This window comes from Drosophila serrata, unplaced genomic scaffold (assembly GCF_035046125.1).
Source record: "Drosophila serrata isolate PLE 108 unplaced genomic scaffold, ASM3504612v1 contig_229, whole genome shotgun sequence".
In the NCBI taxonomy this organism is placed as follows: Eukaryota; Metazoa; Arthropoda; class Insecta; order Diptera; family Drosophilidae; genus Drosophila; species Drosophila serrata.
Window position 1 is genome coordinate 217,642 of NW_028257127.1, and position 15,697 is coordinate 233,338.

Here is a 15,697-nt window from a genome sequence, read left to right on the forward strand (position 1 = left end):
ATGACGTCACAGCAATACTTAGCCAGCGCTTGCATTGGGGGACAAATTATTTAAGTTATCTAACTATAATTACCATTTATTTTAATTTAATTTTTGTTTTTCCTGACAATATATTTCCCAAAAGTCATTTTGTTGATGAATCATCGATGAATTGTTCATGAATTTGTTGATGAATTGTTGATGAATTGTTGATGAATCATCGATGAATTGTTGATGATACGGTGATAATTTTGTTCTTCTAAACGCATCAAATAAAACGAAAAGTCACTTCAAGCCGCTATTCTATAGATTTATAGTCTTACAGCTTGGACCACTAAAAACCTACCCACTTCAGTAAAATAAAAAAAAAAGTAACAGAAGATATATAAACCAATGGAAAATATTTTTCTAGATTCTGAATAAATAATTATCTATATATATAAAAACTAGCTGTACCCTGCCACGTTTCTCTGTGGCATATTGTGGTTAAGAGGGCACTTCTGAATACATCAAGGTTATGGCAAAAGCATCTTCCTGGCATAAGGTGAAGAAGGCAGTCAGAGTTGTCGTAGGCGGATTCAGGACTCTTTCTTGCACATTTAGTTCTATGAAATAGACACGTTGACCATTCTCCAAATTGACTGCCAAGTGAACTACAGCTGGATAGCGTTCATGAATTGGGAAAGTGTTGAAACACTTTGATTAACCATAAATATGCGAGTACAATTGCAAAATGATCCATCAGCACAAATATTTTCCGAAAAACTAGATATTGGGAACGGTAAAATAGAACTGCAACCAAATTCGCAATGCATTAAACTACCAGACAATTTTTGCACTGTTGTTCAGGATAAAAATAAATTGATTCAGAGTATTTGAATCATGAATGGCTTAGTCAACGGGCGATTTCGGCTGCCGTTGATGTTGACGAAATTAACTTCCAGATACAACACTTGTCGATACTGTTGTTGATGAAAATGAAAAAGTAAATTTTCCGATTGAATTTTTAAATCCCTGGAATGCCACCACATAATCTTCGATTAAAAATTGGTTCCCCTATTATTCTCCTCCGTAATTTGAATCCACCTCAATTATGTAACGGAACGTGTTTGGTCATCAAAAAGATCAACGAAAACATTCTTGAAGCAACCATTTTGGCTGGGAAGCTTAAAGGAAAAGTGGTCCTGCTACAACGTATTCCGATAAGACCATCAGATTCTACCATACCCTTCAAAAGGCTACAGTTTACAATTCGGTTGTGGATTCGTGGTTTCGGCCATGCAGACGCCACCCACAGCTGGCCCCTCTATCAAAGGGGAAGCCTCGTCTCTTAAGGTAAGAGGACTCTATGAAGGACAAGAAGGACATCAAGGAAATCTTCGATTCTCTCTCTGATGATAGTTCCAGACCGTCCTTTCCTACTCGCTCTATCGACGTTGCGTCTGAGATCCGCAGAGTAGCTTCCAAGCGTGCTCAGCGTATGAGCTCTGTGATCCCGAAGCCCTGTGGGAAGTCCGCTATCCCTAAGATTATTTCAGAGCCTTCGATTCTACTGGCTCCTCCCCGAATACTGACTCTGACATTCTGCCTGAATGGAAATCGAACGGAATGGATCATGCGTTTTTGTTAAGCTGTATTGGTTGGCAGGGGGTGCAGCCTAAGGGGAGACAACTGCATAACTTGGCACCGTATACCAAAAAAGAAACAGCTTCGCTGAGTCACGTTCCCAGCAGACCAATACTCCACTTGCCAATAATCAGTTTGCTTCACTGATGAGCGAAGAATTATTGCCCAGCCCAACCAGAATGTGTAGTTTCTAAACCTGTCCCCTGCTCCCTAAAACAGGGACGTCTTGAAGATTTGTGGAGTTGGACGGGTGAGGGTGACAATTGAAGTACCCCTGAAGGGTACGTGCAACGTGGCATCGTGGTAAGTCTATTCTCTGCTGCATATCTGGGGCGCTGAGGTCAACCCCCAAAAAAGCTCTAGAGACCATAATTGGAATTGATCCCCTGGACATCCAGGCGCAACTGACTGCGGGAAAGACTGCACAACGTCTAGTAGAGCTAGGAAACATGTCGACACAAGGATATGGGCACAGCTCAATTGGTCGAACAGACACCTTGCCGTGATGTAAAAACATCAACATTCATGGGACCTGAAGACTGGAAAACGGTTCAGGACCATACCTCAACATATACACTGACGGCTCCAAGATGGAAGGAAGAGTTGGAGCAGGCATATACTTTACCGACCCCGAGACGAGGCTGTCGTATAAGCTACCAAGCCAATACAGCATATTCCAGGTGGAAGTCTTCGCCATCAAAAGAAAACGTCCCAGTCTCTCCAAGAATGCTCCAAATCGAGTTGGAGAGGCGGGCGGACCTACTAGCAAAAAGCAGGTGGAGAGGAAACTCCGCAACCTGCAAAACATCCTAAATCATGTGCAAAGAGTGCAATGACAAACTCAGTCACTACGTACTGCATCTATCCCGAAAATACTGCAACTATTAGTGGGAATTCTTACGGGTCACTGCCTGACTGAAGCGCATGCAATTAGGCTGGGCGTCGCAAACAATGGCAACTGCAGGAAATGCGATAAATCTGAGGCAACCGAAACCTTGGACCATTTCATCTGTAAGTGCCTAGCCCTAACGCAGGCCGGATAAATAAGGGCCACACTGGCCTATGATTGGTCCCCTCAGGAGGGCCGTCCGGTTCAACCACTAAGCAAGAAACACATAGAGGTGTCAAACAGTACCAAAAAGTACTATCACAAAAACGGCTGAGCCTGGAACCCCAGAGCACCCGAACGATATGTCTAGAACCCCAGAGTGCCTTCGGCTTTTTCGAGTTCGAAGCAGTCGTTCGAAACCGAGCACAACAAGAATTCACTTTTCAGTGGCAGATCGACCGTGGAAGGATGAGCAGGGGTGCGTTTCTTTGCGCTGTGCTCTCGTTTCTTTGTATATGTGTATATGTGTACAAGCGCTCACACGTTTGTATGCGTGTGCTAATTTCTGTTCGCAGAGTCTTTTTCATAGGTTTCGGACGACAACAGCCAGTGGGCCGAAGCGGCGGCTCACTTGCTTATGACGTCACAGCAATACTTAGCCAGCGCTTGCATTTGGGGACAAATTATTTAAGTTATCTAACTATAATTACCATTTATTTTAATTTAAATTTTGTTTTTCCTGACAATATATTTCCCAAAAGTAATTTTGTTGATGAATCATCGATGAATTGTTCATGAATTTGTTGATGAATTGTTGATGAATCATCGATGAATTGTTGATGAATCATCGATGAATTGTTGATGAATAATCGATGAATTGTTGATGATACGGTGATAATTTTGTTCTTCTAAACGCATCAAATAAAACGAAAAGTCACTTCAAGCCGCTATTCTATAGATTTATAGTCTTACAGCTTGGACCACTAAAAACCTACCCACTTCAGTAAAATAAAAAAAAAAAGTAACAGAAGATATATAAACCAATGGAAAATATTTTTCTAGATTCTGAATAAATAATTATCTATATATATAAAAACTAGCTGTACCCTGCCACGTTTCTCTGTGGCATATTGTGGTTAAGAGGGCACTTCTGAATACATCAAGGTTATGGCAAAAGGTTCTTCCTGGCATAAGGTGAAGAAGGCAGTCAGAGTTGTCGTAGGCGGATTCAGGACTCTTTCTTGCACATTTAGTTCTATGAAATAGACACGTTGACCATTCTCCAAATTGACTGCCAAGTGAACTACAGCTGGATAGCGTTCATGAATTGGGAACGAAAAAATTCGCCATGCAGCCTCGTTGCTGCTTATGTATCTCCCAGCCTGGTATTGAGAGATTTCATCGACAACTCGTACTGCATTGCTGTCACCATTTTTTGCCTGAACACCAAAAACTGCCATATCGCTGCCTTTATTCACGTACTTGCAGTTATATTTAATCGATTTCACGGAATTGCAATATTCTACGTTGATGTGCGCTTTGTATGATTTTGACAATAGTGATGAGTATGGAACCACCCAACGATTGTCTACCTCAATATCACCAATTCTCATGTTTAAAGTTGCCGAAGTCCCTCCATCTTCAGTTGACCGTCTCCTATACAGAGGATATCCATCGTCCCCTGTTACGGTGTTGGCTGTAAATGCTCGAGGATATCGCTTGGAACACTTCTCGTCTACCATTCATGGTGAACATGGGTTGAGGGTACCACAAGGGCCATGGATCATGTTCTTGATGACAACTTCATGCAAATATGTATCAACCTCGGCCCGTGGAATCTCAGCGCATATAACATCGTCGATTTCGTCTTGAGTAATTTTATCATACATTCAAATCAGTATGTGCGCATGCGGCAATCCTCTCTTCTGCCATTCTACTGAATACATCCAGCACCGCACAGATCCAAAAACTTCATGTTTCACAATGAAATCCATCAGTGACTTGAGCTTTTGTCTGAAAACACGGGTTGTGATGTCATGCCTATCCCTATGTGATTGTCCAGGAAATAACAGCTGTACTATCTCGTTCCAAGCTGGATTGCATGTGAAGGTGATAAATAAGTCTGGACGGCCGTAGCAACGAACATATGCCATGGCATCTTGAGCATATTCATTCATGTGGCGTGGACTACCTATGTATGAGGATGGCAAAATCGTGAGCTTTCCAACGTTGGTTGTATTACGGTCATTCATCACAGCATCCCGCAAATGGATACATTCCTCGGACCGAAGCTTCGTCTGATTCAATCGAAGGAGCCTGGCAGTATATGCAGACCTGATGCATCCGGCCAATAACGACATTGCGATTCGAGCTGTAATCAACAGTTGGATTATATCTGAATGCAAGACGATTGTATTGCAGGTTTTAATCTGCTGCAAGCTGTAAACGCGCTTCAGCTACCCTTGCCCTGTCACGTTCATTATTTTGAGAGTGAATCAAATCGATTGCTGCAGAACGCGACTGCCTAACTCTCAATCGTTTTTTCTCAAGCCTATCTGCTCATCTTTCTGCTGATTCCGCGTTGTGCATCTTCATTGCTCTTAGCCGCTCAGTCTCTCGGATGGAGGCCCGCTCTTCGTCAGTCATATTCGTAATCTTTCGTCTTTTTGCTTCTGTATTGCGAGTACGACGACCCAAACTCGACTTTTTGGGTGGCATGACTTCGTTTCTTACTGAACCTGAACAAAAAAATAAAATTTTAATCTCCAATTTCTTCTTTCAATATGTTTTGAATGTTTGACAGGAAATGCTTTGATTCAGCTGGCTGCCTGTAGAGGGCGCAGCAGTAGGGGCACGGGGAAACGCTAAAAAAAGTGATATATTCGCAAATGCAGATAAGCTATCAACATCAAAAGTAGACAATAACCGAACTGGAACCTCAACGCATGTTCTCTAAAAATTTGGGCTTAAACGGTTCAGAACTTTTCAAGTTTCTTCTTTCAATATGTTTTGAGTGTTTGACAGGAAATGCTTTGATTCAGCTGGCTGCCTGTAGAGGGCGCAGCAGTAGGGGCACGGGGAAACGCTAAAAAAAGTGATATATTCGCAAATGCAGATAAGCTATCAACATCAAAAGTAGACAATAACCGAGCTGGAACCTCAACGCATGTTGTGTAAAAATTTGGGCTTAAACGGTTCAGAACTTTTCAAGTCTATGAAGGAAGTAGACACAAACAGAGCATTTTTACATATATAGATGTAATCCGTTTGAATTCATTTAAATATAACTTTATAAAGTTTGTTTACAAAAAACCGCTTCCTTCAGCTGTCTGTGTGTTCTTTAATTTTATTGGTCAAACTGGAAACAATCAACGGTCAATGAATTTTCAAAATACAGTAGTGCCTTGCGATAATCACGCTTCTAACTCTGAACTTAGTGATCTTGTTTATAATTATTTACTATTGCTCTGAACTTAATAATTTTGTTTGTAATTACTATTATTTATTTTATATCAAAGTGATTTCCGCCGAAGTTTAGTGCTGAACACAAATCTGAAATCGAAAAATGCCTATCACGTCATGATTTTGAGAATAGTATGCTAAAGACACAAGAAAAAATGTTTTTGAATGTTTTTACCCCTAATTTTTTTCTGAAGCCTAGACTTAAATTTGTCCTTCAAATAAAGCTTGGTTCTTTATGTAGGATAGTTTTAAAACAAATTAAATATAATAAGTAAACTAAAGGACCGATCAGCATAAGCTCCATTATACATAAAAGGCCGGTAAGATTAATGGACGTCTGCATCCTTAACTTAGGTTTATCGATCATAGTTCGTGCATTCCATTATAAGATAAGCTGTTTAAAATAGTTAACTAAACGATAAACATAGTTTCAGGAAATAATGTATGCATAAATGTAAATTCTAAATAAAGTTATGGTGATACAAATTTCAGTGGGTCAGCATGATATAATTACTGTTATATATATATAGATACAATTTTTTAATACAAATGTTAAACTGGCTTGGGAAATACCTAGTGTTCACATAGTATACATAGGTACAAGCCTCGTCCCAACCTACCTACCTGTAACATATTTTAACAAATTTTAAAACGAAAATTGGTTTAATTTTTATTTCAAAAAAATTAATGTACCATAATAAATGTTATAATATATATATTCTATAATCGAAAAATTTTCAATACCGTACACATATAATTAGAATAAGAATAAAGGGAGTTTACATTAGTAACGCAAATGCCAACCACATAAAGAAAGTGTATCCAAATTTAAAAATAAACATTAATTTAATTTGCCTTTCTGTACTTCGCACCTACATCTGTAATAGACAAACTACAAGGAAAACCGCGATTATCTCGAATTGTGAGTTATACATTTTAATTCGTTGAGGAATAAGTATCATTATTCTTCTCACATTCATTTTATCATATATAGTACATATTTTTTTAACTACAACTTGCTGGTCAACATTTAGATTTTTACAATGTTAAAATAAAATAAAAATAATTTATATATTTAGACTCAGAAATGTACAGTTGCATTGAAAAAGATATTTTTGAAACACACGTTTTTATGATAATTTATAACTTTTTTAACCTTTAGTAGCCTAAAACACTATATTTTTATAAAATAATACGAAATGTGAATAAGTAATAGGTAAATCACAAAATTGGTTGTAATATAAAATATATTGAACGGAGCAAAGAAGGTGTTTATCAAATTCATCTATTTTTAAAGAGCTTGTTCCGGTTGTCGTTCTTTAAATTTTAAAGTTTCCTCAAAAATTAATGACTTCAAGGCATCACGAGATATATCATCATTTTCCATATTTATGCGAAAGGGTACTTCAGCGATAGGCTAAATACAAATAAAAGTTAAATATAATAATATAATAACTATTTTTTATTTTTAACCAGAACGGAAGCTAACTTCGGAACGCCGAAGTTTATATTGCAAATTAAATTATATCAGAGTAAATTTAAACAATAAAGGAAGCTAACTTCCGTACGCCAAAGTGTATATACCCTTGCAGATTGAAAATCAATAACTTGGCATTAATGGCATATAAATAATATATATATGTTAAAAAACAATAAAGTAGTGCCTGCTTTCGTTCAATCACCTATACATATTATATTTACAGTTTGACATGTAGAGTTTTCCATTTTCGTATATTTTTAACGATCGTTTGTATGGAAGCTATATGATTTAGTCGTCAGATTTTCATAAAATTTTACAACAAATCAACAGATTTTAATCAAATACGAGATATAGCCATTTTACTATATCTCGTATTTGATCAAAATCTGTTGAAAACTAAAACAATTATAACTTTTAATTGTATTAGTCAGATTTTCATATAATTTTACATTAAATTTAAATTTTTATCTAAAATTTTATGAAAATCTGTTAAAAACTGGAAAAGATATCATTTTTTTTAAATTTTCCAATGATTCCTACGGCAGCAATATGATATAGTCGTCCAGTCACCCGTTCCGAAATATATACGAGTGAGAGTATAAAGAAGACTAACTTTCATTGAGATAGCTTCAAAACTGAGGGATTAGTTTGCGTAGAAACGGACATACGGACGGACATACGGACGGACAGACGGACGAACAGACGGACGAACAGACGGACGAACAGACGGACATGGCTAGATCGACTGGGCTCTTCAGAAATGGAAAACGGAATGGAAAAATGGAAATGAACTTTATATGGTCGAAATGTCTCCATCACTGCGTTGCAAACTTCTGACTGAAATTATAATACTCTGCAAGGGTATAAATAATAAATTTTTAATTTTTGTTCAAATAATTTCCCAATTCCCCCTATATTAGCTATATAGTGACATATTCACAAATTCTGTTAAGTTCCAAGAAATATGAATCTGCAGCGTAGGCGATCCCACGCTGAACCAATGTAAACAATCCACATCCGGAGCAAGCAATGCTCCTTCTCAATAACATAAATAATTCTTCAATCAATATCCCAAGCGGGCGATCTCGCTCCCCAACTCTTGTAAACAAAGGGCAGTAGAAGTAAGATTTTTGTCACAATAATTTAGTCTTAAGCTCAGATCATTTGAATAAAGACGTGAAGCGGAATATTCGTTTTATTAATTCAACTTAGCGTTGTCCTTAGTCAACTGACGGGACATTAGTTCGACTCACAAAACAGAAACACTTCACTATATAATATAGATGTCTATATTTCCGATTTGCAACAAAAAGACGATATATTTAAAGATTGATTTATTCATTCAAGATATGAATATTTAAATATAGCCTCGTTTTGTTGCATATACATAGCTGAAAAACTGAGACTAGTTCAAATGGCAGCAACCAGAAAAATCTTTAGGATCTCAACAGATGTTGGCAACTCACTGATAACCGAAACTTAAAATTTTTTCTAGGCAAATTCGTGAATCAAATCCTTAATATCTTTTGGAAAATCTTTAACAATTTAACCTGATAACCTGCCCGGCTGTGGATTCGTGGTTTCGGCCATGCAGACGCCACCCACAGCTGGCCCCTCTATCAAAGGGGAAGCCTCGACTCTTAACGTAAGAGGACTCTGTGAAGGACAAGAAGGACATCAAGGAAATCTTCGTTTCTCTCTCTGATGATAGTTCCAGACCGTCCTTTCCTACTCGCTCTATCGACGTTGCGTCTGAGATCCGCAGAGTAGCTTCCAAGCGTGCTCAGCGTATGAGCTCTGTGATCCCGAAGCCCTGTGGGAAGTCCGCTATCCCTAAGATTATTTCAGAGCCTTCGATTCTACTGGCTCCTCCCCGAATGCTGACTCTGACATTCTGCCTGAATGGAAATCGAACGGAATGGATCATGCGTTTTTGTTAAGCTGTATTGGTTGGCAGGGGGTGCAGCCTAAGGGGAGACAACTGCATAACTTGGCACCGTATACCAAAAAAGAAACAGCTTCGCTGAGTCACGTTCCCAGCAGACCAATACTCCACTTGCCAATAATCAGTTTGCTTCACTGATGAGCGTTGATGATGATGACATGGTAGAAAAGAAAATATACCGATTTCTGCTTAGGCGCTTGTAGCAAACTCTGCTCCTACTTGTATTGTCTCTAGATCCAGTCTGCTGAAACCAGGATTTTGTCTCTCTGCCTTCCAAGATTCGCTGGATAACGCCTTGAGCTCACCACCTCTCTAAACACGATGGAGGATGTGGGTTCAGCCAAGGCTTAGGGAGGCTGCTGCTGTTGTGGCCCACCAATGTCTCCAAGCTCTCTTACGGAGTCATTGTGTGCTCTTTTCTGAAGTAGAAGGATTGGTGCTGCTGAAGGCTAAGGCGTGAGTATATCGGCACATCCGACATAAGGATCAACAGTTTGTTTAGAAGGATCTCAAAAAGAGTAAGGAAAAAAATTTATTACTCAAGGCTGGAGCTATGGATCGTATGGAAGCTGACAAGATCCTATAAGAGGCAAGCTACTCCCAAGTTTCCTGGCGAAAAGTAGGATGGCACATGGGCAAGATCTACAAAAGACAGAGTTGAAGCTTTTGCTCAAAATCTGGAAGGTAAATTTACTCCCTATTTCAGCAGTCTCTACCCAGAGAGAACTCCCTGTGCAACTTGTAACCCTGCAGGAGATTAAAGAGGACAATAAAAAGCTAAATACCCAGAAAGCCCCTGGAGACGATAAAATTGACAATCGTGTCGCAAGAACTCTACCTCTTAGAGCACTGCTGTGCCTTTTACTCATCTTCAATGCTTTCCTGAGGTTGAGCTATTTTCCGAAGGTTTGGAAGAGTGCTTGCATTGTAATGATCCTTAAACCTGGCAAACCACCCGAGGACCTCAACAGTTATCGGCCTATTAGCCTCCTTTCCACATTTGGTAAGCTTCTGGAAAGATGCATCCCTAGGAGATTGCGTCAGTCTCCGAAGGCAATGAACGCTCTTCCCAAATTTCAATTTGGGTTCAGACTCAGCCACGGCACCCCTAAGGGGTGCTGTAGACATACAGCAGGCGTTTGATAGGGTGTGGCATGGAGGGCTACTTTACAAGAGTAAGCCATTAATTAACCCGAAACTATTCGAAACGATTAGGAGCTTTTTCTCTGAAAGGATATTCAGGGTGGTCCATGAAACCCTTTCCTCTCAAAGGTCGATTGTAGATGGAGTTCCCCAAGGAAGCGTGATGGGACCGACGTTGTACAGCTTGTTTAACCACGAAATGCTGAAGTCCATGCGTCATGAGCAGTATTCAATGCTGGCCACATTTGCAGACGATACTGCGATTCTCTCCAGATCAAACTGTATTTATGACGCCATGGATAAGCTTCAGCTGTAACATATCCATTAACCCAGCAAAAGTGCGGTAGTGACGCACTTCCTCAGGAAGGAGGCGTGCCCTGGCTTGTACCTGGGGGTCACTTTAGACACCCGATTAACCTTCGCCAAGCATACGAGTACAGTAAGCCGCTTATTTGTTAGTGAAGGCAAATAATCACCTGAGCCTGGCAAATAAGGTCTGGATATACAAGTTCATCCTTGCACCCACTTGGAGGTGCGGGATTTAGGTTTATGGTATTGCGGCCAAAACAAATCTGAGTCACATCCAGGCATTCTAAAACAAGTTCCTGCGGAGAATTACTGGTGCTGAGTAGTTTATCCGTAACGTAGACATATCGAGAGTGTAGGAAGCACATATATTGAGGGTGCACTGTACCAATAAATTTAAACCAAAATCTATCAACAGCACATGTCTGTTTAAACAAACTCAAGTGGGTACGCTGGGTCATCATTTACACGCAAATTACTTCAGGTCATCGTTTCCACGCAGACCACTTAAAAGATCATATGCACATACTCTCTCCATAGGTCTCCACATAAGTATTTATATATTTAGCCTAAGCACATAGGCTAAGTTGAAAAGAATTAAACGACATTACATGGCGACCGTGACATATGGGACATCGATGGACCAGCATTGGAAGAACCTCCCATAAAGTGCGGAGGTCCAGCCACTCTCGTCTGTGTCGTTTGCACCCGTTGCTGGAGTTGTAATTGTTCGAGAAGCTGTCAAATCCAGGACTGGCATCGACACCGCTACGTTTGCCGTCCACCACTACTTGATCAGCCAATGGCGCCCCTAGTGAAACTCAAAAATAATAAGCGCCATAGAGGTTAAAAAGCCTACAAAACGCAGTGGTGTGATCGAGCGGACAAGGAAAAGGAAAATCGAACTGGTACAAAACTGACAACGCCATAAAGTGGGATATTGCTGTGAAATTACAAGCTGAATTTGATTTTCTGACAGAAATTCAGAAGTCAAAAGGAAGAACGGCAGCAGATGTTTCAAATACCAAATTAAATTAGTAACTAAAGAACATTGCTAAATCGAGCAGGTATACCCTGCCCGATAGAGAATGGCCTGCAAAGATTCAAACATTAGGTAGAGTTTTGTGTACAAAAAAAAAACAACATTTGTAGTCTTCTTTTCAAATATAGATGACCATAGAGACAAATAAAATAAGCAGATATAAATTTTAAATAACTAAATGAAACGAGTAATAATAATTTTACATCAATAAATTAGCTAAAAAAATACAAATATTATATTAAATGAAGCCTGTTGACTCGACTGCTAATGTAATAAATAAAATCGAAGTCAGCAACGTAAATTTAGAAATTATAACAATTCTAATTGTTATAATAATTGTCATAATAGTAGGTAATTTTTTGTTTAAATTATATAAGTTGCACAATAAATGTATAAGAAAGAGATACCAGAGCCAGGCTAATGACCTGGACAAGATTAAAAAAATATATATATATAGAAAAATTAAGAAATAAAAGAACACAGAAGAAAAATCCAAAGTATGTTTACACGTTTGATGGAATAATGAAAAAAAAAAAATCAAATAAACAAACGTATTGAGAATATACATGTTAAGTAGGAGTATAGTTAGAAACAAGTTGAGTATCTATAAAGTAAAAAGTTACAGTTACTTAGATAGAGAACTATGGAATGGATTGAATTATCGAAGAAAATAAATAATTACAAAGATAAATTCGATAAATCCTATAAGTGTGTTAATAAAAACACACCTACATATACGCGAATCCACCATATAAATATGGATATTTTCAACTATAGAAAACAAAGTTCAGCTATATCTAAGTAAAGAAAGTAGACTTAGAAAGAGCCATTCAAATCAATGCCAAAAAGTAATTAAATCAATCGGCACTTGGCGCAAGGCATAATATAAGCATCGATATTCCAAGAGACTTGGAGTTACTGGCAACTTTCGATCCAGATCAACTCCAAGATCTAAACGAGTCCAAGCCAGCGATAAATATTGGTTATGATAGCGACATTGAGCCACTTGAAGAAACGGAAAAAAGCTATCATTGGCTATATTCCTAACAGCCTTAAGATTAGTCGACCGTACTAACAAGACTTGGCTGTAGAGGTCATAAAGTCAAAAATAGTTGTCCCAATTTTGTACAAAGTACAAAATTAAACCTCTATTATTGGTATAATTAATAAATTAAATACCAAACTTAAAAAGCCGAGTCAGCTGATGTCATAAAAGTCAAATTACTAAACGTAAAACAAAAAGGCAAGTCCGCCTCACAATATACGACTGAAATTGACAGTCTGCGCAAGCAACTGGAAGCAGCCTATATTGATGATGGACTAGACAATGACAATGCAGAGAACTTCTTCACCAAAGAGACAATATCTGCTATGACAAGGAACTGCGAATATGAAGAACTTCGCATTATATTGGATCCTGGGAATTTTTGATGATGCAGTGGGTAAATATATCCACTGCAGCACTAAAATGACTGGAAGCCGTAGTAAAATATTGCACTATAGAGGCAGAAATGAACGTGTAAATGGCAATCGTGGTAATGGTAATTTCCATGGCTATCAGGGAAATAATAACAATAGGGGTAATTTCAGAGAAAATTACCGAGGTGGATATAAACAAAGCCGAGGTTGCTACCAAAACAAAAACAATAATAATAGAGGTAATGTCCGAGTTACTCAGAATAACTCGGAAAACCACCAAAACCCTTCATATGTTCAGAGCCAATAAACGGCTCAATCAAAACCATCAAGTTAAAATTGAAAGAACAGGTAAATCATTCACGCTGTTAGTAGACACTGGTGTAGATATATCTATACTAAAAGGAAATATAGATATATTTGACAATATAAATGAATCAATTACTACCCAGATTTCGGGTATAGGCGAAAGCACAATTTCTTCAAAAGGCCTAGCCTCAATGGAACTCACTTCAGGCAAATATATTATTCCACACGACTTCTATTTAGTTGAACAAATACTTAGGATGGCATACTAGGAATAGATTTTATAAAAGAATATAATTGCCAATTATATTTCATTCAAGGTGGCAACTCACTAATTTTTCGCCCAAACAACTTAAAGTATCCGATCAAGTTAGAAATACTTCATTCTTGTGACAATAATGCCACAGTACTCTCAGCTCGTTCCGAAGTTGTCCGTGAAATATAAATTCAAACAGTAAAAATCAAATTCTGATATTAAATCAATAAATTGATATCAAGACATAAAAATACTTATGGCCGTATAATAAATATAACAAATGCCAATAAAGTTATTAATTTAAATAAAATTAAATATGAAGCCTTAAATAATTATGATATAATAAAAAAACAAAAGAAAAAAGTAGTAATTCCATTATGAAAAATTAAGCAAAAACTTCCCGTATTTGTTTAAAAGGGAGTTAAAAGAAGTATGCACCAGGTAAACAGACATAATCGGACTAGAAACCGAATCAATAACTACAAATATCTTTTACAAACATAAGCTTATATTAAAGGATGATGATCCCGTTTACATTAAAAATTATAAAACTCCTCACAGCAAAACACAAGAACAAAAACAAAAACAAAAAATATCCAGCCCCAGAAGAAGCGGACAGCGCCAGACGATTCGTTGCATTTTGCAATTACTATAGGCCCTTTATTAAAATGTTTGCTGATTATGCGGGTCACATAACAAGATTATGCAAAAAAGATGTAAAGTTCGAATGGACTACTGAATGCCAAAATGCCTTCGATCATCTTAGAACAGTACTTATAGATCCAGTCTTGTTTCAATATCCAGGCTTCTCTAAAGAGTTCTGCATAATAACTGATGCAAATAAGCATGTGTGCGGAGCGGTTTTAACTCAAAACCATAATAGACTGCAACTTCCAATTGCATACGCATCAAAAGTCTTTATTAAAAGAGAAAGTAACAAGAGTACTACTGAGCAAGAGTTAGCTGCTATTTATTGGGCAATAACACATTTTCGACCATATATTTATGGTAACCGTTTCACGGTTAAAACAGACCAAAGGCTGCTAAATTATCTATTTTCAATGATAAATCTAAGTTCAAAATTAATACATATGAGGTTTGAATTAGAGGAATACAGTTTTACGGTAGAATATTTGAAGGGAAAAAACAACAATAATCATCAAACAACTACAAGGGACAGTCAATAAAGTCACTACAAGATTTCAAAGTAGACAAAATTCCTGCGCAGGAAAAGGTCAATAATAGATCAGATAGAATTGCCAAAGCAATCTATAGAAAAACGCTTCTCAGCCCAACGTATACGAAGTCATAAACAATGACGTGATATGTAAAGTAGTGACCTTGCTTATAAAATATATGCTTTGTTTCTTTAAACATGGCAAGAAAATAATAGCAAGAATTGATATTGGTGATTTGTATACAAATGGAAATATTGATTTGGGTCAACTATTACCAAATTACTTTAATAGCATATGTTAGGTAGTATAGAACCTATATTTAACATAGATGATTATGCTAAAGAAAGCAAATATAGGTAAGAAGTAGCATACAAAAGAGCAAGAAATATGCTCGAATCAAATAAATTAAAAAATAAAGAATTATATGACCTAAATAGTAAAGAATTAAATTTATCTGTAGGAGATAATGTTTTATTAAAAAACGAAGTAGGACATAAACTAGACTTTAAATACACAGGGCACTATAAAGTAGAAAAGATATTATTTCGGGAAATAAGAATAAAATACAAACAGTCAACAAGGACAGACTAAAAATTTTCAAATCATAATCAAACATGAAAAAATACAATACAATATGAAAAAAAATAAATATATTTAATATACAAATAAAAATAATAACTAATAAAATAGTTAATTAAGTAAAATGACTCCATTGTATTACGTCATTTT

The 15,697-nt window shown here is 37.4% G+C and overlaps 1 protein-coding gene across 26 annotated transcripts in view; it reads right to left on the reverse strand.

The window, feature by feature from the left end:
• Positions 1-15,697, reverse strand: part of rl (Mitogen-activated protein kinase rl) — a 198,743-nt gene that overhangs the window by 114,203 nt on the left and 68,843 nt on the right. For 11 of the 26 annotated variants that reach the window (XM_086830204.1, XM_020950988.2, XM_020950987.2 and 8 more), the window contains one exon: positions 6,555-7,313. The exons of the other annotated variants lie outside the window; for them this stretch is intronic. In XM_086830204.1, the coding sequence (XP_086686330.1) occupies positions 7,188-7,313 (126 nt within the window). In that variant the 3' untranslated portion in view covers positions 6,555-7,187. Of the gene's footprint in view, positions 1-6,554; positions 7,314-15,697 lie in introns of those variants that run through there. 26 annotated transcript variants of the gene reach the window in all.